This window comes from Myxocyprinus asiaticus, chromosome 46 (assembly GCF_019703515.2).
Source record: "Myxocyprinus asiaticus isolate MX2 ecotype Aquarium Trade chromosome 46, UBuf_Myxa_2, whole genome shotgun sequence".
NCBI classification, from domain to species: domain Eukaryota; kingdom Metazoa; phylum Chordata; class Actinopteri; order Cypriniformes; family Catostomidae; genus Myxocyprinus; species Myxocyprinus asiaticus.
Genome location: NC_059389.1, coordinates 6,823,730 through 6,847,737, shown reverse-complemented (window position 1 = coordinate 6,847,737; position 24,008 = coordinate 6,823,730). Strand labels below are relative to the sequence as shown.

Here is a 24,008-nt window from a genome sequence, read left to right as displayed (position 1 = left end):
ACTTGCAAACAGTGAAACCATGCAAGCTGATTAATTATTCAAGCCCAGTGTATGCTGGGAACACCCTCTTTGAAAGACAACTAAAATTTACTGCAGCATTTTTGTTGTGTTTATTTGGAGTCCCCTAAACCCTACACCTACCCCTAACTCTACATTACAAAAATTAACCATTGTTTTACTACAGTAACCATACAGTAAAATCATAGTAACCACAAAATTAAACATGGTTACTATTAACTACTATTAACAACATGTTACTGTAGTAACAACATACATCAGAACTTTATAGTTTCCACCAAAACACATGGTTACTACAATATTACTACAGTAAAACCATGGTTAATTTTATCTGGATCAGATCCTTCTCTCAACTCCCCAAACTTCACAGTGACCAAATCACTGTGAGGAATCTCTTTTATTTATTGCTATAAGCAGTATTATAGGGGGTGCAGTTTGTCACCGCAAGGTCTCACGGCCCATCAACTTTCAATTTTTGTTTGTTTGTATATGCTTTAATATGTGGGCCCCACAGCTTATACAAAAGCCTCTCAACAGGGCCCTGTGACTATAAGGGCCCCAAGCCCTCTCTTTGGACCCTTTTGCCTTCCTGTTTCTAAATAAATCTTTTGAGCCACTCTTATATTAATCTTATAACGCCACCTGGTGAAAGTTTCCATGCTCTTCTGGAAGTACAAGACCTTGTAAACTAATTTCCAAAATGACTACCTTCATATTTTGATGCACTCATCTTTTTTATGTGAAATCTTTGCAGATTTTGATAAAGTAAAATTAACAATAACGTTTATCTTGTTACTGGTATTTCAAAATTAGTATTTACTGAATTCAAGCAGCATGTGCTTAAAGTTTAATTATTTTATAGAAAATTAGGTTAAAACAGGTTTAAAAAATATAATTTTCTGACTATTATTTCACATGTTAGGCTTTATATGGTTAAGATTTATTCTTTGTATAAAAGGGCTGTCGAACAAAAACGTTTATTATACTATTTATTGCTAGAAATGCATGTTTGCCCTACATTACAAAAAACAACTTGGCTTAGGTGTTTGGGAAATAGAAAATACTGATATGTTACTTTGTGTGGTTTAAAACTGATTAAACTAGATATGTAAAGTTTGTCAAGACAAACTATAATGTTGGTCTGACAAAACCTTGTCTGAAAGTTTAAAATAGTTTTAAATGCTTGAAGTTAGAAATTTTTTAACAGAAAAAAAAAAGAAAGAAAGAAGAGCGCATCTTAAAGCAGATAAAAGGGCTTGTAAATTTTGAATGTTGAAGTTTGAAATTCCACATTCCAAAAACATTCTAAAACAGATTCGTAGCTCATTTAAATATTCTGTTAATGAAATGTAGTCTAGGGGATTTCTGGCCTCCAATTTTTTTTTTGGAGGCTTAAATGATGCCTTAGTAGGGCTTTTCGCCATTAGAATAATAATGGTGTCCAAGCTGTAGGGTCGTTCCAAACAGAAGTTCCCAAAAACTGTCTAAATAACCACTAATTTTGATCCCCACACCTTTCAGCCCTTCAAAGCTCTCACAAAGGAGGGTAAAGTCTTTGTAGGAAATAGGGTGTAGGGATGATCACTTCTGAATGAATTTTTCTTTCAGATGAGTTAGAAAAGATGTATTAACATGAGCCAGAACTGCCTGAGCTCTTTGCCGAATTTCACCAAACCCTTGCATACTGTAGGAGCCTACTGTATTTGTTAAATTCATCAATATTTAAAGTGTTTGATGAAGTTAAAGTATTTCATAATTTATTATGGCCCCTTTAAATGTATGCATTTTTTTATGCATAATTTGCAGTATTTACATTGAGTTTACATTATGTATGACAAACATTAAAATGGTATTGTCTCTTTAAGAACAGTGGCTGTTCAACGAACGTGTTTCGGTTGAGCGGTTTCTTTACCAAATCCATGCTGTGTGTTTGAATTAATCTGACTGTAAATAACAGAACAGGCATTAAAAGAGACTTACTGTAAATAAATACAAATCGATTGCATAGATTTCAACTTTAAAAGATAATTGGACGGGGGGGCCCTAAAAGAAAATTGGCCCCGGGACCCTTGCTAGTCATAATCCACCTCTGACTAGTGCACAAACTTTTTTGTGTTAGTGTTTTTCTTTTTCTTTTTAAAAAGTGCCAAAATTAGAATGTATCTATGCTATAAACAGCATTTTACATGTCATATTTTCTACATGGCAAGGAAAAGGATTTTATTTGTAATAAAACATATGGATTCACAGTGGATTAGTATTCTTATCAGTATCATTCTTTTATTATTTATTTATTTGAAATACACAAACTTTTTGTTAGTGTTTAACTTGTTCTTATTTATTTATTTATTTATTTATTTATTTATTTGAAGTGCACAAAATGACCAAATCTACTGGATATTTCTCTTAGAAATATTTTCCATAATAATTTAAATTTAAAAATTTACAATTATAAATGAACGCAAAGTTATTGGCTTTTCCTTTGCTTGACTGTAGAATTGCATGTGGTTTGTTGCTCAGACAGTTTGTTGACCGATAGATTCTTGTCTTTTGTATGTCATTTCTGACAATATTATAACACAGAACCTTTGGTGCTGAGATAACTTATTCAAACACAATATGTACTCTGTCAGAGTTAAAAAAGGAGGGGTCCAAAGAATAGCTTTTGATTGGTCCATTGGAATTTGTGTACACCACCAAATGAATTGGTTTACATTGCTGGTTTGCACACTCCTCAGGTAGCAGCTTGTGGTTGTTCAGTCCAGTGTGATGCTTCGTTTCACGGTCCACGTTCGAGACGAGTGGCTCACCGTTCCATGCAAAGATGCCACCTGCACCATTAAATGGCTGGGCATGGAGGCTCTTAAACGCTACATCAAAAATAAACCTGATAATGGAGGGATCCATGCTATTAAAGATGTGCATTTTTTCGTCAGAAGATGTCAGGGACTGGGGCTACTGGACAATGATGATATCATAGAAGATGTGCTTGAAGATAATGACTTTGTGGAACTTGGTAATGTTGTGAAAATGGTGCCATTGTTATTTATGTGTTTTATGGAGTTTGTAGTATAGAGTTCAGTCATCTGATTCAGATTTTGTGTTGTTTTTATGAAGTTGTTTACCTTAACTAGTAAATGTTGTTTTGCAAGATGAGTCAATAACTTGTTATTTTACCATTATCTGCAGCTATTGAAGGTGACACCATGCCTCAAGACTTCATACCAAGTCAACCTGGGACTTCACATCTGTATCTTTTATTCTACAGTTTTCCTTTTTCTATTATTGTTGTATATTTGAGGAATTCTTGGAGATATTGTTATATGGGCTTTAAATTATCACATTGTCATACAACTCTTTGTTTAGCTTTTGACGAGACACACACACACTTACAAATCATGTAAATGATTGCTGTGTCTTTTGGAAGATCTCCCAAAAGCACTTTGCCATTCAGTAAATGGGTAAACATGAACATCTAAAAAAATTGCATTAACCTGAATAATCAAAACAGAACTAGATCATACAGAGAACCAGAAGAAGTGAGTATGACTTCACTGTTTTTTAAAGCATTAGAGGCCATGTTGTTTGTTGTGAAAATTATTAGATATGTTATTAACAGAAAATAACCTAGCATGAAAGTAGCTACTTTTAAACACATCAAATGTCTTTATCCCCCCTTAAAATGGTGATTTTGTCTTACCTTCTCGACTGTATTCAACTATTTAAATCATACGATTATGTCATAATATTGATGTTGTACTGATAATCCATTGTAGTAAGAAATACAATTTCGGGGGCCTGGGTAGCTCAGCAAGTAAAGATGCTGACTACCACACCTGGAGTCGCAAGTTCAAATCCAGGGCGTGCTGAGTGAATCCAGTCAGGTCTCCTAAGCAACCAATTGGCCCGTTATTAGGGTGGGTAGTGTCACGTTGGGTTAACCTCCTCGTGGTCACTATAATGTGGTTCTTGCTCTCGGTGGGGTGCATGGTGAGTTGTGCATGAATGCCGCAGAGAATAGCGTGAAGCCTCCACACGCTCTATGCCTCTGCGGTAACGTGCTCAACAAGCCATGTGATAAAATGCGCAGATTTACGCTCTCAGACGTAGAGGCAACTGAGATTCATCTTCTGCCACCCGGATTGAGGCGAGTCACTACACCACCACGAGGACTTAGAGCGCATTGGGAATTGGGCATTCCAAATTGGGGAGAAAAGGGGAGAAGAATACAAAAATAAATCCAAAAAGAAAACAGAAATATAATTTCAAGTATAATTTTAAATTAAAAAATGTATAAAAAAAATAAATAACTCTTATAATATTTAGTTTGGCCTCCTTAGATTAACGATTAACATAATCTGAAAGTTAAACACTGTTCAATTACCTTTTGTTGAAAAAGATTTTATGGCCTATTTTGTTCTTTTAAAAACAACTCTCTGTGTCCAGTATATTTCTCTAGATGGAAACAGCCTGAGCTCAACTGATCTGGTTAATTTAGGGAAAGGCCTTTACAAGATCAAGGTGAGTTGGTTATGGTGCATGTGTACGACAATGCCTTGAATAATAAACATTTACAAATTTCACCAAAATTTCATTTACAAAAATCACCAATATTATCTGACCTTCAGCTGACCCCAGAGGCAGAGCAAAAGGTTGTGCAATCAAGAGAGCTTCTCGATACCATTGTAAAAGAAAACAAAGGTGAGCATGTTGTGTGTAAGATTTAGTCACGCATTTTGGAAATTCACTCTTTGGGCATTATTGATTGATACAGTCACTAAAAAGTAAGAAAAAAAAGGCATCTAATTAGTTTAACTTGGACTGTAAACGTCATGGTTATTTTCGTAACCTCTGTTCCCTGATGGAGGGAACGAGACCTTGTGTCGATGTAGTGACACTAGGGGTCACTCTTGGGAGCCCCAAACACCTCTGCATTTTTTGAAAAAAGGCCAATGGGAATTGGCGAGTGGAATTTGCATGCCACTCTCCCGGACATACGGGTATAAAAGGAGCTGGAATGAATCCACTCATTCAGGTTTTGTGCTGAGGAGCCGAGACCAGGTCCCGGCCATTTCAGCGGGTAGTTCAGTGTTGTGGCAAGAGGGACACAACGTCTCGTTCCCTGCATCAGGGAACGGAGGTTACGAAAGTAACCATGACATTCCCTATCTGTCACTCACTCGATGTTGTGTCGATGTAGTGACACTAGGGGTCCCTATACAAAACGCCACAACTATCTGAACTGTGTTACGTGAACTGGCGGTGCGTGACAGGTAGACCGCTGTGTGCCTCGTAGCCAGCGCATCAGGCCGTCACGTAACCTCCCCCAATTCTCTTATGAGCGTCGAACGGTCCTTCAGGAACAAGTCGACTGCCCAACAATAGGATAGGCTAGCCCAGCCGAGGCCTTTTTTCTTCTTTTTTCTCCCCAAAAAGAGTGGAATTTGTTAACCGACTGGGAGCCATAAGTGTCTACATCGGTGGAGACACAGTGGAGACCACACCCCACCCAAAAAGTGGGGGGGGGGGTATTGTGAGTGGAATACATCACATGGTCTTACCGAGTCTTGTCGGAAGTATGTCATGTGGAGAGGTCCCATGGTAGGTCCTACCCGAAGGGGGAGGAGTTTCTACAAAGCATGGCGACTGGGGGAAGAGGGGCCTCTGCCCAAGGAAGACACAGTTTACTGACAGGGAAACCATTTTGCGGGGATATCACATGAGGTCACCTGGGGAACCAGCACATGTGGAGCACTTACCTCAGTACAGGGACTCATTAGCGCACATACTGGGCCGCAGCAAGTTTCTCCGCAAACTCAACTGCCAGAAGGCTGAGGAAAGTCATCCAGGGATCACAGTCTGTGAACACGACTGGGAGTCAAGAGCGCACGTCTTCACCTCAAGGGAGGGGAAAGGTGCTATGCGCAAGTGGTACACCTGGCCAGCTGTCCCAGAACTTACCTGTTCATGCCTGCCAATACACGGGACGAGACCGGCTCAACCCGGAGATTGTAGAACCTCGCAAAGGTGTTGGGTGCTGCCCAGCCCACTGCTCTGCAGATGTCTACCAAAAAGGCGCCACTGGCTAGGGCCTAGGAGGCCGCCACACTCCTGGTAGAGTGGGCTCGTAATCCCGCAGGGGGTGGCACATCCTGAGCCTGATATGCCATCACGATCCTCAGTTTGGAGACAGCGCTTCCTTTCCGCTATCCACCAAAGCAGACAAAGAGCTGCTCGGAGCTTCTAAAGCTCATGACAGCACGTCCGCTGCGGTGTTGAGGTCGCCCAGGATGTGAGTGGCTCGTAGCGACTTGAGGCGCTGCTGACTCCAGAGGAGGAGACGGCGGGCGAGTTATGACATGCAACAGGAGTGTAGACCGCTTTGATGGTTGATGTACAGTACCATCACTTTGTTGTCCGTCCGGACCAATACATGCTTGCCCTGGATAAATGACCAGAACCTCTGCAGGGCAAGCAGTACTGCCAACAACTCTAGGCAGTTGATGTGCCAACGCAGCCGCGGGCCAGTCCAGGAGCCGGCGGCTGTGTGCCGAATTGCATACGGTGCCCCAGCCCTTCTTGGAGGTGTCTGTTGTAACCACGACACACCTGGAGACCTGCTCTAGGGGAACCCCTGCCCGTAGAAATGCAAGGTCGGTCCAAGGACTGAAGATGCGGCGACAAATCAGCATGATGGCCACGCAATGTGTCCCGTGGTGCCATGCCCATCTCGGGACTCGAGTCTGAAGCCAGTGCTGAAGCGGTCTCATATGCATCAACCCGAGTGGTGTGGCCGCTGCTGAGGATGCCATATGCCCCAGGAGCCTCTGAAAAAATTTCAGTGGAACCACTGTCCTCCATCTGAACACCTTCAGACAGTTTTTTCAGACAATTTTTGCGATTGTGTGCGCTCGTTTGTGAGATTCGTCAGGATTCCAACTCTAAACCGAGAAAAGAGATGCTCTTTTCTGCCAAAAGAGGTGCCACATCGAGGGGACTCAAGCCCCGTGGCCGTGCTGAGTCCAGGGACATTGAAGCACTTACCTGGCTCCTGCCGCCCACCATTAGATTGGCCGAGGTGGGGGGAGGAGGAATCTTGTCCCTGTAGCCTCTTGGGCATGCAGCAAAAAATTAAACAAAATATTCTCCTCCCAGCCCTCCACTGGGGGATGGAGTGGTCTGTTCACCAGCTCCAGAGAAGCAGTTCTCCTCGCCCCTGGGTTGCCCGTCTCAGGGGCGCTTCGAAGCCTTCCTCGAGTTCTTGGCGGCCGACCATGAGACGGGTGGCATCTGCTTCCTGCTTTGGGCTCCACGCCGGGGCCAGGCCCCGGGGTGGGCTGCGGCGGAGCCAATGCTGTTGCTGCAGGAGGATGACCTTGGCGATGAGCAGACGGGGTGCGGGGCCTTGAGTCGCGCTGGGACATGATGTGTTGTATGGCCTGCTTGTGCTTCTTCACTGCCGAGAACTGCTGGGCAAAGTCCTCGATGGTGTCGCTGAACAGGCCAACCTGGGAGATGGAGGCATCAAGGAACCGTGCCTTGTCAGCCTCTCGCATCTCAACCAAGTTGAGCCAAATGTGGCTCTCCTGGACCACCAGGGTGGACATCGCCTGCCCGAGAGACCGCGCCGTGACCTTCGTCGCCCGGAGAGCAAGGTCAGTCGCTGAGCGCAGTTCTAATCCCTGGTCAGAACTACTCTCGTGCAGCTCTTTTAGCGCCTTGGCTTGGTGTACTTGCAGGAGAGCCATGGCGTGCAGAGCAGAGGCGGCTTGTCCAGCGGCACTGTAGGCCCTAGTCGTCAGGGACGACGTAAACCTACAGGCCCTGGATGGGAGCTTCGGGCGCCTGTGCCAGGTGGCGGCGCTTTGCGGGCACAAGTGCACCACGAGTGCCTTATCCACCTGGTGGATCACCAATTACCCCCTGGCCGCTCCACCATCAAGGGTCCGGAAAGAAAGGAACCGGAGCCCAGGAACCAATCGTCAAGCCACGAGGGTTCAGGGGAGAGTGGAGGGTTCCATTCTAGCCCGACGCTTGCGGCCGCCCGGGAAAGCATGTCCATCATTTCCGCGTTGGCCTGAGACTGGGTGACCATTCCCGAAGGAGGAAGCCCAGCCAAAGCCTCTGCGTCCGAGTGGACGAGCCCGCTCTCCGATGCTGTGCTCGATAACTCATCATCTTCCCGGGCTCCGAACAAGAGGTTGAACTCACCCTGAGATGAGCCGGCAGTCATGTCCGAGCACCTGACCGGGGCAAGCGAGCGTGCTGGGGAATGGGAGGTCCGTGGGGGGATACCCGGCAGAGGTGGTCCCATTGATGTCCCCAAATCGCCCCCAGCGGACTCAAACCCGTAGGTAGAAGGACTTACGAAAGCAAGCCGTGACCGCAACGTTGCCATGGTCATGTTCTCGCAATGAGGACATGATCCATCCATGAACGATGTCTCCGCGTGGGCAGCGCCCAGACACGTAAAACAGCGATCGTGGCCATCAGAAGCGGAGAGATAACAACCGCAACCAGGAATAACACACAAACGGAAAGACATCTTTAAAAAGACATTCCGTGTGTGCCGCTCTTTTTGTGAATGAAAATATACTCTTTTAGAATATACTCTCTTTTTTCGCTCTGCCGAAGCACCCAGGGGCGTTCTCTGCACTCCACAAGTGCAGAGGGGGAGAAGCCGCTGAAATGCGCCGTAAATCCAGCAGTTTTGAGGTGCGTCTTTGGAGGGAAATTTAATTCAGTGCACTGAATACAACCGCTCGGCTCCGAAGAGAAAATCTGAATTAGTGGTTGCATACCAGCTCCTTTTATACCCGTATGTGTGGCATGCAAATTCCACTCACCAATTCCCATTGGCCTTTTTAAAAAAAAGCAGAGGTGTTTGGGGCTCCCAAGTGTGACCCCTAGTGTCACTACATCGACACAACGTCGAGTGAGTGACAGATAGGGAACTTGATTTATTGATTAGTTATTTTTTTGCATATTTGTAAATTTAAATTATTTAGCACAAAACAAGCACATACTGTATATTCAAAACTATGCTAATTTTAAAAGCTCTTGTCTTAACTAATCAGGTAGTATGTGTTTTTCTAAATATGCTCCCAATTATTATCATCTGTATTTTCCTTTTGTCTTCTCTAGTTGTATATGGAATCACTACAGGATTTGGTAAATTTGCTCGGACAGTCATCCCAGTCAGCAAGCTCAAGTATCATTTTTAAGTCTTAAAAGCATTTTCCTAATTTTTAAACCCTTTTCAAGCACTTTAAGCAGTATATGATATCTTTCTCTCTTTCAGGGAACTGCAGGAAAATCTTTTGCGTTCACACTCATCAGGTGCGTTGATACTGCAATAAATGTAATTCAAAACTATTAGAGCCACATTTCGGCATTATTCATTTGTGAGGTTCCTAAAAGACATTTCAAAGACATCTACTTCTCATAGAAATGTTTCCTTTATGAATAACAAAGAGACCCCAGTCCTAAGTAATGTAACATTTTTCATGGAGGTATTTCGAAGTACATTATTGACATTTTGTTTATAGTTAGTTTTCATAAAATGTGGAAAAGTCATAAAATATTTTTTTACACATGCTGTACACTGTTTGTTTTGTTATTTCAATGTTTTTTTATTATTATTTTTTTTTTTTTTTTTTTTTTTTTTTGTGTGTGTGTTTTGTTTTGTTTGTATTGTTTTTTTTTGTTTTGTTTTGTTTTGTTTTCGGTATTACAAGAAGGCCTTTTGGCCTCTCAGAACCCAAACAGAACATGAGGGTTCAATTATCTTCCTGAAATTACTGAAATAATATTGAACCAACTTTTATCCTATCCTCTGAATGATTTTTCACTGTAGGTCTGGGAAGCCCTTTAAGCCCTGAAAGGACCCGAATGCTGCTCGCCCTGAGAATTAATGTTTTGGCCAAAGGGTACAGCGGGGTGTCACTGGAGACTCTGCACCGCATGATACAGGCCTTCAATGGTACATTAATGCATTCAAAATTACTTTAACTGAAGGGAGTATTGTATTTTTGGTTTCTTTGGCACACAGCACATGATACATGGTGTGCCATTCAAGAACATCTTTTAGTTCAGTAACTGGGAATAAAAGCTTATTTGAAATAAGATTAGCAAAAAGATTCTTTGAACTTCTCACAAAGGAATACTAGGTCTTTCTCTGTTTGTGTATGAACTTTATAGCTGGTAATTTATTGTGATTTTTGGTTCTCCTCTCCTATCAGCGTCCTGTTTATCCTACGTCCCGGAGAAGGGTACAGTAGGTGCCAGTGGAGATCTCGCCCCTCTCTCTCACCTTGCCCTCGGCCTGATGGGGGAGGGCAAGATGTGGTCACCAAAGAGCGGCTGGGCAGATGCCAAATACGTGAGCATCTTTTGTTACCTGATTGAGAGCGGGCAGAAAAAGCCAATCTTGCGCAGACATTTCCCATTCAGAAATCTGATACAGTGCATTTAGAAAGTATTCAGACCCCTTCATTTTTTTCACATTTTGTAATGTTGCAGCCTTATGCTAAAATGCTTTAAATTATAATTTCTTTATTTTTCCACATCAATCTACACTCCATACCCCATAGTGACAAAGCAAAAAACAGATTTTTGATAACTTTGCAAATTTATTAAAAAGAAAAAACAGAAATATCACATTGACGTAAGTATTCAGACCCTTAACTCAGTACTTAGTTGAAGCACCTTTGGCAGCGATTACAGACTCAAGTCTTTTTGGGTATGATGCGACAAGCTTTACACACCTGGATTTGGGGATTTTCTGCCATTCTTCTCTGTAGATCCTCTCAAACTCTGTCAGGTTGGATGGGGACCGTCGGTGGACAGACATTTTCAGGTCACTCTAGAAATGTTCTAGTGGGTTCAAGTCTGGGGTCTGACTGGGCCGCTCAAGAACATTCACAGAGTTGTCCCTAAGCCACCCTTGCATTGTCTTGGCTGTGTGCTTAGTGTCATTGTCATTTTGGAAGGTGAACCTTCGGCCCACTCTGACATCCTGAGTGCTCTGGACCAGGTTTTCATTAAGGATATCTCTGTATTTTGCTGAGGTCAGCTTTCCTTCAACCCTGTCCAGTTCCCTAGTCCCTGCCGCTGAAAAACACCTCCACAGCATGATGCTACCACCACCATTCTTCTCTGTTGGGATGGTATTGCGCAGGTGATGAGCGGTGCCTGCTTTCCTCCAGACATGATGCTTTGAATTGAGGCCAAACAGTTCAATCTTCATTTCATCAGACCAGAGAATCTTTAGTCTAGCACAAAACAAATGTGGCAAAACAAACCTTCAATGCAGCTGAAATTGTTTTGTAGCCTTCCCCAGATCTGTGCCTCGACACAGTCCTGTCTCTGATCTCTGCAGGCAGTTCCTTTGACTTCATGGCTTGGTTTTGCTCTGATATGCATTTTCAGCTGTGAGACCTTATATAGACAGGTGTGTGCCTTTCCAAATAATGTCAACTCAATTGAATTTGCCACAGGTAGCTAAATTTCAAGTGTCAAAGCAAAGGGTCTGAATACTTACACTGGCGGCCAAAAGTTTGGAATAATGTACAGATTTTGCTCTTATGGAAATAAATTGGTACTTTTATCACCAAAGTGGCATTCAGCGGATCACAATGTATAGTCAGGACATTAATAATGTGAAAAATTACTATTACAACTTGAAAAAAATGTTCAGAACTTCTTAAACTACTTCAGTGTTAAAATCCTCCACGTGCAGCAATGACAGCTCTGCAAATCCTTGGCATTCTAGCTGTCAGTTTGTCCAGATACTCAGGTGACATTTCACCCCACACTTCCTGTAGAACTTGCCATAGATGTGACTGTCTTGTCGGGCACTTCTCACGCACCTTACTGATCCCACAAAAGCTCAATGGGGTTAAGATCCATGTGACGACCCCAATCGGGCTAATCAGCAGAGGAGAGGGATAAGTGCAGCGGGATGTGGCAGTTTGAGAGAGAGAGAGCCACACGCAGCTGCTGTGTGTGCGTTTGTGTTGTGTGTCTTTTTGTTTCATTAAATATTATTTTGACTGTTCATCTGGTTCCCGCTTCCTCCTTTCCCATTTTAACCTTGTTACAATCCATAACACTCTTTTTCAATTATCTGTTGTCCAATGTGTTTCTTTGCCCACTCGAACCTTTTCTTTTTGTTTTCCAGTTTCAAAAGTGTCTTTTTCTTCCCAGAAGTCCTGCACCCCTGAGTCTTCTCTTTACTGTTGTACATGAAACTGGTGTTGAGCGGGTAGAATTCAATGAAGCTGTCAGCTGAGGACATATGAGGTGTCTATTTCTCAAACTAGAGACTCTGATGTACTTATCCTCTTGTTTAGTTGTACATCTGACCTTCCACATCTCCTTCTGTCCTTGTTAGAGCCAGTTGTCCTTTGTCTTTGAAGACTGTAGTGTACACCTTTGTATGAAATCTTCAGTTTTTTGGCAGTTTCAAGCATTGTATAGCCTTCATTCCTCAAAACAATGATTGACTGATGAGTTTCTAGAGAAAGCTGTTTCTTTTTTGCATTTTTTGACCTAATATTGACCTTAAGACATGCCAGTCTATTGCATACTGTGGCAACTCCAAAACAAACACAAAGACAATGTTAATATAATGGCAAGTGATTTTCTAGTTCCAAATTAGCTATTTAGTATGGTTACTCAAGGATAAGGTGCTGGAGTGATGGCTGCTGGAAATGGGGCCTGTCTAGATTTGATCAAAGTTTTTTAATTTGCCATTATGGGGTATGGAGTGTAGATTGATGTGAAAAAAATTAATAATTTAAAGCATTTAAGCATAAGGCTGCAACATAACAAAATGTGAAAAAAATGAAGAGGTCTGAATATTTTCTGAAATGCACTGTATATGGCAATAAATGTAAAACACTTATGTAATACGTTCGTTTATGTATGGTTTGCATTGTTATAAAAAACAATTCACATACTTGTACCTATATTTCAAAATATTACAGTAATGTCCATTGTCCAATTTCATATATGTAACATATATTTTACCAAATCATATTAGAATTTGAACATATTGAACATATGTACATATTTGCCAAAATATTTGAATATTATATTTATAATGATATATTTCTATTATTTTATATATGTGTTCATATATGGCCATATATCTGATTTCTGTATGGGTTTAAATGTCCTGTGTTTGCAAAACATTGTCCTGATGATAATGAAATCAATTCATAAACATATTTACTCTCTTTTTTAGCCTTTAAAGTAGCATTCGACCTTTGTATTGTCCACAGGTATTGGAGGCTCATGGGTTGAAACCCATATCTTTGAAGCCAAAGGAGGTATGGTTAATCCCCTCACTGTGCAGTCAACATGTTTATCTTCTTCCATTGAGGGGCAGAAATGTGTGTCCTTGACCTATCTGATCTATAGTTTATAACAGTGGTTCTCAACTGGTTGGTCACAAACCAAACATGGCTTGCAAGTCTGTTCTTACAGGGTTGTGGACATCAGGTACAAAACAATGCTAAATGCTATCATAACATGATAAGAAAAATAAATAGGCTTATCAACTTTAAAAGGGGAGGAGAAGATGTTTTCCATTCCATCTTTGTTTCCATTCCGTCGCAAATTTGGTTTACTTTTTTTTTAATTAATTTTGGTACTATGTAGAGTCACCCCTTGATGTCCTATTTATAATCTGAATCCTGAAGCAAATTGTTTTCCAGAGAACATGAATTGTTGCAACAATGCTCTAACATTTTATGAGCGCCAATACATTTTTTAATTGTTGATACAATGCTGGATAATCTATTGTCAGATTTGAAGGATGTTCCAAGCTCTCTAATCAGTCTTAGTTAAAAAGGTTTTGCTCTGTTTTTAGTGGATATTTTTATCTTTGTCTGCAGGGGCTGGCTTTGATCAATGGGACACAAATGATTACTTCTTTGGGAGCAGAGGCCGTGGAGAGAGCTGAGGCCATCGCCCGACAGGCTGATATCATTGCTGCTCTGACACTGGAAGTCCTGAAGGGGACCACCAAAGCATTTGATAGTGGTGAGGACAAACAAACAGTAATGTCAGTATCAACAAGGTGAAGATGTATTGTACAGGATATGATCATATGTACAGTATGTAGACACTGTTTCACAGATCAGCAGACAGAAACTGTAAACGCTGCAACAACTCCACAAACTTTCAGGCTTTATCAGCAAAAATTTATTTTAAAGTTTTCCAAAAATGCCATATATATATACTGTGTGTGTATATATATATATATATATATATATATATATATATATATATATATATATATATATATATATATATATATATATATATGTACTGTATATATACACATTCACTGAGCACTTTAGGAACACTATGGTCCTAATGAAGTGCCAGACGTGGTCTGGTTCGACATATTGTACATTCTGAGATCCTATTCTGCTCACTACAATTGTACAGATTGTACAGAGTGGATATCTGAGTTACCGTAGCCTTTCTGTCAGCTCGAACCAGTCTGGCCATTCTCCGTTGACCTCTCTCATCAGCAGGCATTTCCATCTGCAGAACTGCCACTCACTGGATGTTTTTTCTGTTTTTGGCACCATTTGAGTAAACTCTAGACCCTGTTGTGTGTGAAAATCCCAGGAGATCAGCAATTACAGAAATACTCAAACCAGCCCGTTTGGCACCAACAATCATGGCACAGTCGAAATCACGAGATCAAATTTTTTCCCCCCATTTGATTGGTTGAGCTGAACATTAACTGAAGCTCCTGACCCATATCTGCATGATTTTATGCATTGCATTGCTGCCACACGATTGGTTGATTAGATAATCACATGAATATGTAGGTGTACAGTATTCATAATAAAGTGCTCAATGAGTGTGTGTGTGTATATATATATACATATATATATATATATACACAGTATATAACATACAGTACATGTACAGTTGTGGCCAAAAATATTGGCACCCTTGGTAAACATGAGCAAAGAAGGCTGTGAAAAATATGTCTTTATTGTTTATCCTTTTGATCTTTCATTCAAAACATTCACAAAAATATATCCTATGATATCAAACAATTGCAAACACAATACAAGTTTTATCAAAAAAACTAATATTTTTGTCAAATATACGGTGCATCCGGAAAGTATTCACAGCGCTTCACTTTTTCCACATTTTGTTATGTTACAGCCTTATTCCAAAATGGATTAAATTCATTATTTTCCTCAAAATTCTACAAACAATACCCCATAATGACAACGTGAAAGAAGTTTGTTTGAAATCTTTGCAAATTTATTAAAAATAAAAAACGAAAACAAATCACATGTACATAAGTATTCACAGCCTTTGCTCAATACTTTGTTGAAGCACCTTTGGCACCAATTACAGCCTCAAGTCTTTTTGAGTATAAAGCTACAAGCTTGGCACACCTATTTTTGGGCAGTTTCTCCCATTCTTCTTTGCAGAACCTCTCAAGTTCAATCAGGTTGGATGGGGAGCATCGGTGCACAGCCATTTTCAGATCTCTCCAGAGATGTTCAATCGGGTTCAAGTCTGGGCTCTGGCTGGGCCACTCAAGGACATTCACAGAGTTGTCCCGTAGCCACTCCTTTGTTATCTTGGCTGTGTGCTTAGGGTCGTTGTCCTGTTGGAAGATGAACCTTCGCCCCAGTCTGAGGTCCAGAGCGCTCTGGAGCAGGTTTTCATCAAGGATGTCTCTGTACATTGCATGATAGTCTCTCAGTTCCTGCCTCTGAAAAACATCCCCACAGCATGATGCTGCCACCACCATGCTTCACTGTAGGGATGGTATTGGCCAGGTGATGAGCGGTGCCTGGTTTCCTCCAGACATGACGCTTGCCATTCAGGCCAAAGAGTTCAATCTTTGTTTCTCATGGTCTGAGAGTCCTTCAGGTGCCTTTTGGCAAACTCCAGGCGGGCTGTCATGTGCCTTTTACTGAGGAGTGGCTTCCATCTGGCCACTCTACCATACAGGCCTGATTGGTGGAGTGCTGCAGAGATGGTTGTTCTTCTGGAAGGTTCTCCTCTCTCCACAGAGAAACGCTGGAGCTCTGTCAGAGTGACCATCGGGTTCTTGGTCACCTCCCTGACTAAGGCCCTTCTCCACCGATCGCACAGTTTGGCCGGGCAGCCAGCTCTAGGAAGAGTCTTGGTGGTTCCAAACTTCTTCCATTTACGGATGATGGAGGTCACTGTGCTCATTGGTACCTTCAATGCTGCAGAAATTTTTCTGTACCCTTCCCCAGATTTGTGCCTCGATACAATCCTGTCTCGGAGGTCTACAGACAATTCCTTGGACTTCATGGCTTGGTTTGTGCGCTGACATGCACTGCTAACTGTGGGACCTTATATAGACAGGTGTGTGCCTTTCCAAATCATGTCCAATCAACTGAATTTACCACAGGTGGGCTCCAATCAAGTTGTAGAAACATCTCAAGGATGATCAGTGGAAACAGGATGCATCTGAGCTCAAATTTGAGTGTCATAGCAAAGGCTGTGAATACTTATGTACATAAAAAATAAATTTGCAAAGATTTCAAACAAACTTCTTTCACGTTGTCATTATGGGGTATTGTTTGTAGAATTTTGAGGAAAATAATGAATTTAATCCATTTTGGAATAAGGCTGTAACATAAAATGTTGAAAAAGTGAAGCGCTGTGAATACTTTCCGGATGCACTGTATGTGTGGCACAATTATTGGCACCCTTTTAGTCAATACTTTTTGCAACCTCTCTTTGCCAAGATAACAGCTCTGAGTCTTCTCTTATAATCCATAATGAGGTTGGAGAACACATGGCAAGGGATCTGAGACCATTCATCCATACAGAATCTCTACAGATCCTTCAAATTCAGAGGTCCATGATGGTGGACTCTTCTCTTCAGTTCACCCCACAGGTTGAAATGAAGAGGAACCACTCACCTTATGCGCCAGAGAAACTAGCGCGCAGCCATCTTGAAAATTTTGTCTCTGAACTTCCATTCTAGAGGTTCAATATAGATATCTGTGGTGTTGATGTCAAAGTGTAATTAGCTAGCGAAGTGAATTTACAGGTTACAGAGTTGTCAAAAGCTATCATGAGTATTTTAAAGTGTTCACAGGATGTCATAACAACTGGAAGCAGAGCGTGGAGATTTTAAAACAAGAGTATTTCATTTATCAATACAATAGATCCTACCTTCACGCTGAGGACGTACTGATATGCCTTTGTACTCATGAAACTCTAAGAGACAACACAAAGTCATTAAAAATATCTCTGTACGACACCTGTGGCCATCGCTAGCGCCTTGCACGGCAGCTCTGCCGTCACTGGTGTGTGATTGGGTGAATGTGTCACAGTGTAAAGCGCTTTGGAACCACTATGGTTAAAAAAAGTGCTATATAAGTGCAGACCATTTACCATTTACCTGTGGCCATCTTCTCATGTCATTCACCAATGGCATTATAGTTAAGGTGAGCAGATTTCTGAGCATTAAACCGGGACAGGGGAAGGGTGCAACTACTGTATATTTATACACACACATACATATACAGGTGAAAGTGTATGTTTTATTTTATATTCCATTTACAACTATTTTAATCGCATTTAAGCCTCTAAAAATGTAGGGTGACAAATTGATTTTAAAAAGTACAATTGTTTAATGTTCAGCTTGCATGTGTAATAATACGAGCTGTCACTGTTGGAAATTTCATATCAACTACTCAACAAGTTGAAACCTCAAATATTAAGCAGAATTACATGTATAACAATTAAACGCTTGTATTATGAAAAAGTGCAGTGTGTCATAGCTGTCTGAATGTGATCTGCAGGTCCAATTTACCTACGTGGGTGTCGGAAAAAACATTTAGAGTGACAGAAAAAACACCTCTCAAGCATTTTCACGTGGTAAAGGTGCAATGTAAACTCACACATCAACTCTTGCTGAAAAATACTTTCTGTGCTCCCACACGTAATCCATTTTGATTAACTCTTCCCACTAGCTTCAATACAAACAGGAAGTTAGATGACAAAATTCGGAAGAGCGGAGCACAGAAAAGGGGTGGTGCTGAATAAGATGAATATTGACAGAATGTTTCAAATATACAGTATTTTGGCCAGATTTTTTTTATTTATTTATTTTTTTTTTGTCATATGCATAAAGACAAAACATGACTTATAAACAGATTTCTGTATTACCGTTGTACATATAAAGTGACATAATTTAGTTGTTCACTGACATTTTTCCTTGGCATTCCATTTCATCAACTACTGGAACAAAATTTAATGAAAAAACAAAAAAATTCCCACAGATATCCATGAACTACGTCCTCATCCAGGACAGAAAGAGGTGGCCCTGCGGTTCCGCTCCCTTTTGGATTCTGATCACCACCCATCTGAAATTGCAGGTGAATCCACAGTGTTCATATACTCCACTAAAGCTTATGTTCAACCATTTGGTGGCAACTACTTTTACTTTTTCGATTTTGCAGAGAGCCATCGGTTTTGCGACCGGGTTCAAGATGCCTACACCATGCGCTGTTGTCCACAGGTAACATTAGGCTTGCCATTCTTGGAAATTCCAAACAAATTTGAAAATGTGTTGTCAAAATAAAATTGAATATATATGCAAACCAAATTTTAATTCAGTGTTTGACTTTAATTTCACAGGTCCACGGAATCGTCAATGACACAATAGAGTTTGTCAAGAAAATCATTAATACAGAAATCAACAGCGCCACAGATAATCCTATATCCTTTATTGAGTCTGCAACATGTCTTCTTATAAAGCTTGCTTTTGGAGCATATTGCCATAAGACACCCTATTTAAATTGCCTATTTAAAAGATGAATTTCCATGCTGGTCCAGGGGTGCGTTTCCCAAAAGCATTGTGAGCTTAAATTGACCATTGGCGCCAATGGTTTCAACAATCTACTTAGCCTTATGATGCTTTTTGGAAAAGCAGCCCAGGCTGGTTAGAACTGGTTTGGTGATGTTGTAACTGGTGAATTTAGCACAGCCTTGGGCGTAGCTTCCAGGGGGGATGGGAGGGAGGTAACCCCCCAATAATCAAAACAAGCAAGGACAACCCCCCCCATTATTTATACCATGATCAATGGAAACATGGGTAAATGCTTCACACTGCAACCCCCCAATGTTCAAGCCAAATCTACACCCTTGAGCACAGCCCTGCTTTTCACCAGCAAACCTTGGTGGTAAATCTGATGGGGACAGAGGAACCCCATATGCTGTTCTTTTCAGCAAGAAGATCTTTCCATTTTGACCTGTTGAACATCTTCATCTTCTGCTCTGTACTTTTGGCCTTGACATTGAGTTAGATGGTATTCGCAGAGAGAGCTGAGACCATATCTGGTGGAAACTTCCACGGAGAATATCCAGCAAAGGTATTTCACCTTTCAAAAACAAAAAAACAACAAGAACATTTATCTAGCAAAGTGTGTCAGCAACAGTAACATCCTTCTGATGACTTCTGCCCTCTTTCTCTCTTCTCCCATTTATAGGCTCTGGATTATTTGGCGATAGGAGTGCATGAGTTGGCCTCAATCAGTGAGAGACGTATTGAACGTCTCTGTAATCCCTCTCTCAGCGAGTTGCCTGCATTCCTGGTCAATGAAGGAGGTCTGAACTCTGGATTCATGATTGCACACTGCACTGCCGCGGCTCTTGGTCAGTGTCAATGTTTATGAAAGTTTCACTTTTCCTAAAACAAATAAGAGACAGTTTGATTAAATTTTGACTACTGTCCTGAATCCTGAAGTCATGTTGACCATTAACTCAAACACATTTCCCTCTTCAGTTTCAGAGAACAAAGTACTTTGCCACCCCTCCTCTATCGACTCCCTGTCTACTAGTGCGGCTACAGAAGACCATGTGTCTATGGGAGGCTGGGCCGCTCGCAAAGCACTCAGAGTGGTGGAACATGTGGAACAAGGTTCAAAACCTGATATCAACCTTCCATGCAAAAATTAATAATTTTATGGCAACCTCTACTGGAGGAGCGTTATGACGTTTAAATATAACCCGTACATAGCACAAAAACACAGTAATTTCTGGGATATTTATTCATAATGCAAGAATTATTACCACTGATGTTTCACCATTTGGGGTCTACCTTAAAAGTAAAAGCTAAGTTACACTTTGCTTTGCGCGTGCCATTTCGTGTCACGCGTGGTCGAGTGGGCAGCCTTTCAAAGTATTCTCTTTTGTTTGCGAGCCCATACGGACGCGTTGCGCACTATGATCACTTTGTAAAACTCTTTTAGCACAGTTAACGCCAGGAGCAAGCATCGACAACGCACAAAGACGCTGACAGTTTTAATTTTCACAGTTTTTTATTTTAGTCATAATAGAAAACCTGAGCTCCTGAAATAGTAGCATATAATAAACAGTGTTGGGTGTAATCTGATTACAAAGCAATTGGTTACTTTAATCTAATTACTTTAAGGGCCCCATTTTAAGAGCGCAAGCATTACGCACAGGGCAATGCCTTAAGTAATAAGCGCAAAGTCAATGGGCCATGAAGTTTTGGTATTTTCGTGCAAGCATGCGCTGAGTCTTGGTGCAAGTGGGTTTGGTGAAATTGCGCGCAAGGCGCTAATCGGGTCAAGGGAGGTTCTTCTCCGGCACTGTCTCCGTCCTGTACAGTCCATTCACTGTCCAGCACCAGCGATATAAACAAAGACAGCACATTCATAAGAAGTTGGTAGTGTAAATGGACTGTATGCAATGAATTAGAAGAATAGAACTGCGTTCTTGTTAAATGGGACATGCTCCTTTTATACGCACGGAAAATGTGGTTCATATGAATGTAGGCTCCGTTAAATTAGAGAATGTAAGTACTATTAATCATTTTCATCTACTGACACACAAATCATGGCTAGTATTAACAGTGATTAAATCGGCACATACTTAAATTTGTTTTTACCAAAAATATTTATAAATTCAAATTACACTTCAAACAAAACAACTTTGATATAACTTTACACAGAAAAGGTTAGTAAGCGATTTTATCACACTAAAAGCATGTTAACATGCATATTGTTCACGTATTGTGGGTTTACTTCTGAAACAGTGAGTATTTTAATGTTCACGGGTTGGCCCCCATTCACTTCCATTGTAAGTGCCTCACTGGAACCCTGATTTTTCATCTTTTTTAAAGAAAAGGAGAGACAAGTCAAAATTAATATTTGTAGTAATCAATATTATGCCAAAAATACTGTCGACTGAGCCGGAATATTCCTTTAAGAGTAGCTCATTTTTGGATATTTTGTGTGTGATTGTGTTCGTCTATGAACCACCAAATAGAGATGCTAAATGCCTGTGATTTTGGGTGAGAACAAAGTTGTATATGTCTGTTTTTTGTTTGCTTACAGTGCTGGCTATTGAGCTGTTAGCAGCCTGTCAGGGTATTGAGTTTCTACGCCCCCTCCGTACAACAACCCCATTGGAGAAAGTGTACGACCTTGTGCGCAGTACAGTCAGGTAGGGCGAACTGTGTTAAACTAACCCCAAAAAACCCAAAATATCGAACGTCTTGGTTAATAATTTGTCAAACCTTCTCTCATGTGCCTCTTCCTTCTTGTCTTTTCTCTTTGTCGGCATTTCATTATCTGATCCCCAGGCCCTGGATTAAAGACAGGTTCATGGCTCCAGACATTGAAGCTGTACATCGGCTTCTCGTTGACCAGAAGGCAAGTATCACTATTAATAGTCACGCACATGAATGATACTTTAAATCGTGCAGCTCATACAGTTATGTTATAGGCTACATTATAGTTTTATATGTATATTACATGTTACATACAGTATAATTATATACATTAATTATATAGAACATGTATACAAAAGTGTACTGTTTTATGTTCCATATCTATGTTTCTTCTTGAGAACATTTGACATTCAACCAGTGTTCTCACCCTGTTTTTATCTTGTGCATTCAGGTGTGGAATATTGCTGGGCCGTACATCGAGAAATATTGTATGGAATACATCCCAGAGTCCCGCCCCTCTTCCCCCACAGCTTTTGCTCTGGACCCGCCCCTGTCACCACGGAAACGGATTAGGCTGGAGTGACAGAGATGACACCTACTATCCTACAGTCTCACATTAAAAAAATTAGCATGAATTCATATAGAGCCTCTTCATTGGGCAGCATCTGTGCATATTTCAACTTAGTTCTTATTGTTGTTTAATTGTTTTCATTGCTTTGTCAGGCCTCATTTTCCTTGAATGAAGTCATTGTGAGATGTTTTTGTGAAATATTCCACTGCAGCTGTAAGACTTAGCTGTATTTTGCCATCTGTCGGTCCATATGCAGTTTCTCAGTCTCTGGATAAGCACCTCTATCAGTGTAACAGTGAATAAATGTCTTTAAATATCAGTGTTTGTTTTTCATTCCAACTTTAGAGCTGCCAAGTGTCTTTTATGATGTTTTCCTTCGGACAATGAAATGTCTATAGAACATTTGTATCAGTCCTGCCTTAAAGGAAGTGTCTTTGAACTCATTCTTGAACTAACATGTGATTTTTCCTGTGAAGTCATGTTGAATATTTTGTCCTATCCTATTCACGGATGGTGAATATGTCTTCTTTCCCAAAACACTGTTTTTGTTAATGGAATTCATTGCTCTGCATCAGCTCCATCGGCTCATATTGAAAAATGACTCAAATCACATTTATTGCTTTGTTAAGAGTTTGTTCACACACACATTTCTCAGGCAGGGTCTAAGGGTCTGCCCCCCTAGATTTTCCTTGTGCCCCCCAGTCGAATGGTGAAGCGACCAAGTGGGAACCCCACTGTCAGACAAAGAGATTGCCCAACCTAAATGTGAAAATGTATCCTAGTACCTGTCCTGTGGTGTTGCCTAGTGCAGGTTTTTTTTTGTTTTTTTTTTGCCAAGGACCACCAAATGTCATGATGCCCTTGCTAGGTACCCACTTTGTAAAATATAAAGATGGCTATATATTTTAATGTATTAATGTAATAGTTTATCCAAAAATGAAAATTCTCTCATCATTTACTCACCCTCATGTCATCCAAGATGCAAGGGCGTAGGTTTGGTTTGAAAGTTAGTAGGGACATGGAGGATGAATTTCAAAATGTTCATATTCAAAGGTGTTATGCTCAATAATGCACTAACTGACCAAAATAGAATCCTCCATTAATTAGGCCGTATGCAAGCCCAGGACATTTTATTTTATTTTTTTACTTACACTGGAAACATTTGTACACATAGAGCATGCTTGTTTAAATCTATTAATTTCAGTGGTTGGACGGAAATCTGCCCATGTTATCTCTAGAAAATGGTTTTAAAAAAATCTTTACGCAATAATCACATGTAGCTTCAGAAGTGGTAGTACAATAATTTACACATGAATAATTACACTAAGAACCTTTGAGAGTCAATAAAATTTAAATAAAAACATAGTTTAATGTTAAAGTATTTTCTATGTGGAAAAATTGCACAAAATGCCTACGCCCAGATGTGTATGACTTTCTTTCTTCAGCTGAACATAAATTACGTTTTTAGAAGAATATTTTAGCTCTGTAGGTCCATTCAATACAAGTTAATGGGTACAAAAACTTTGAAGGTCCAAAAGCTCAAAGGCAGCCTAAAAGTAATCCACTTTTATATATATATATATATATATATATATATATATATATATAAAGACTGCAGTGGTTAAATCGATGTCTTCAGAAAAGATATGATAGGTGTGGGTGAGAAACAGATCAATATTGAAGTCCTTTTTTACAATAAATCTCCATTTTCACTTCCACATTCTTCTTCCTTTGTTTTTGGCGAGTCACATTCTTCATGCAGATTGCCACCTACTGGGCAGGGAGGAGAATTTAAAGTAAAAGGACTTAAATTTTGATCTGTTTCTCACACACCCATCATATCACTTCAGAATATATGGATTTAATTACTGAAGTCGTATGGATTACTTTTATGCTGCCTTTAAA

The 24,008-nt window shown here is 40.7% G+C and overlaps 1 protein-coding gene across 1 annotated transcript; it reads left to right on the top strand.

Moving 5' to 3' along the window:
• The first annotated feature begins 2,741 nt into the window (after positions 1-2,741).
• On the top strand, positions 2,742-22,422 carry hal (histidine ammonia-lyase). Its single transcript, XM_051690031.1, has 20 exons — positions 2,742-3,034; positions 3,208-3,268; positions 3,530-3,557; positions 4,465-4,539; positions 4,647-4,719; positions 9,163-9,229; positions 9,320-9,357; positions 9,875-10,000; positions 10,260-10,399; positions 13,305-13,352; positions 13,920-14,067; positions 18,336-18,431; positions 18,516-18,574; positions 18,694-18,776; positions 19,364-19,427; positions 19,545-19,710; positions 19,841-19,975; positions 21,417-21,525; positions 21,665-21,734; positions 21,984-22,422. Exons 1-20 carry the CDS (start codon positions 2,788-2,790, stop codon positions 22,113-22,115), a joined length of 1,965 nt encoding a protein of 654 aa, XP_051545991.1. The 5' UTR covers positions 2,742-2,787; the 3' UTR covers positions 22,116-22,422.
• The last annotated feature ends 1,586 nt before the right edge of the window (positions 22,423-24,008 follow it).

What these genes read in the sequence shown, in the direction of transcription:
- hal (XM_051690031.1), top strand. Translation starts at nt 2,788, where the DNA reads ATGCTTCGTTTCACGGTCCACGTTCGAGACGAGTGGCTCACCGTTCCA. An exon ending in CATGATACAGGCCTTCAATG is followed by an intron (nt 10,001 to 10,259) that starts GTACATTAATGC and finishes CTCTCCTATCAG; the next exon opens with CGTCCTGTTTATCCTACGTC. An exon ending in GGCTTCTCGTTGACCAGAAG is followed by an intron (nt 21,735 to 21,983) that starts GCAAGTATCACT and finishes TTGTGCATTCAG; the next exon opens with GTGTGGAATATTGCTGGGCC.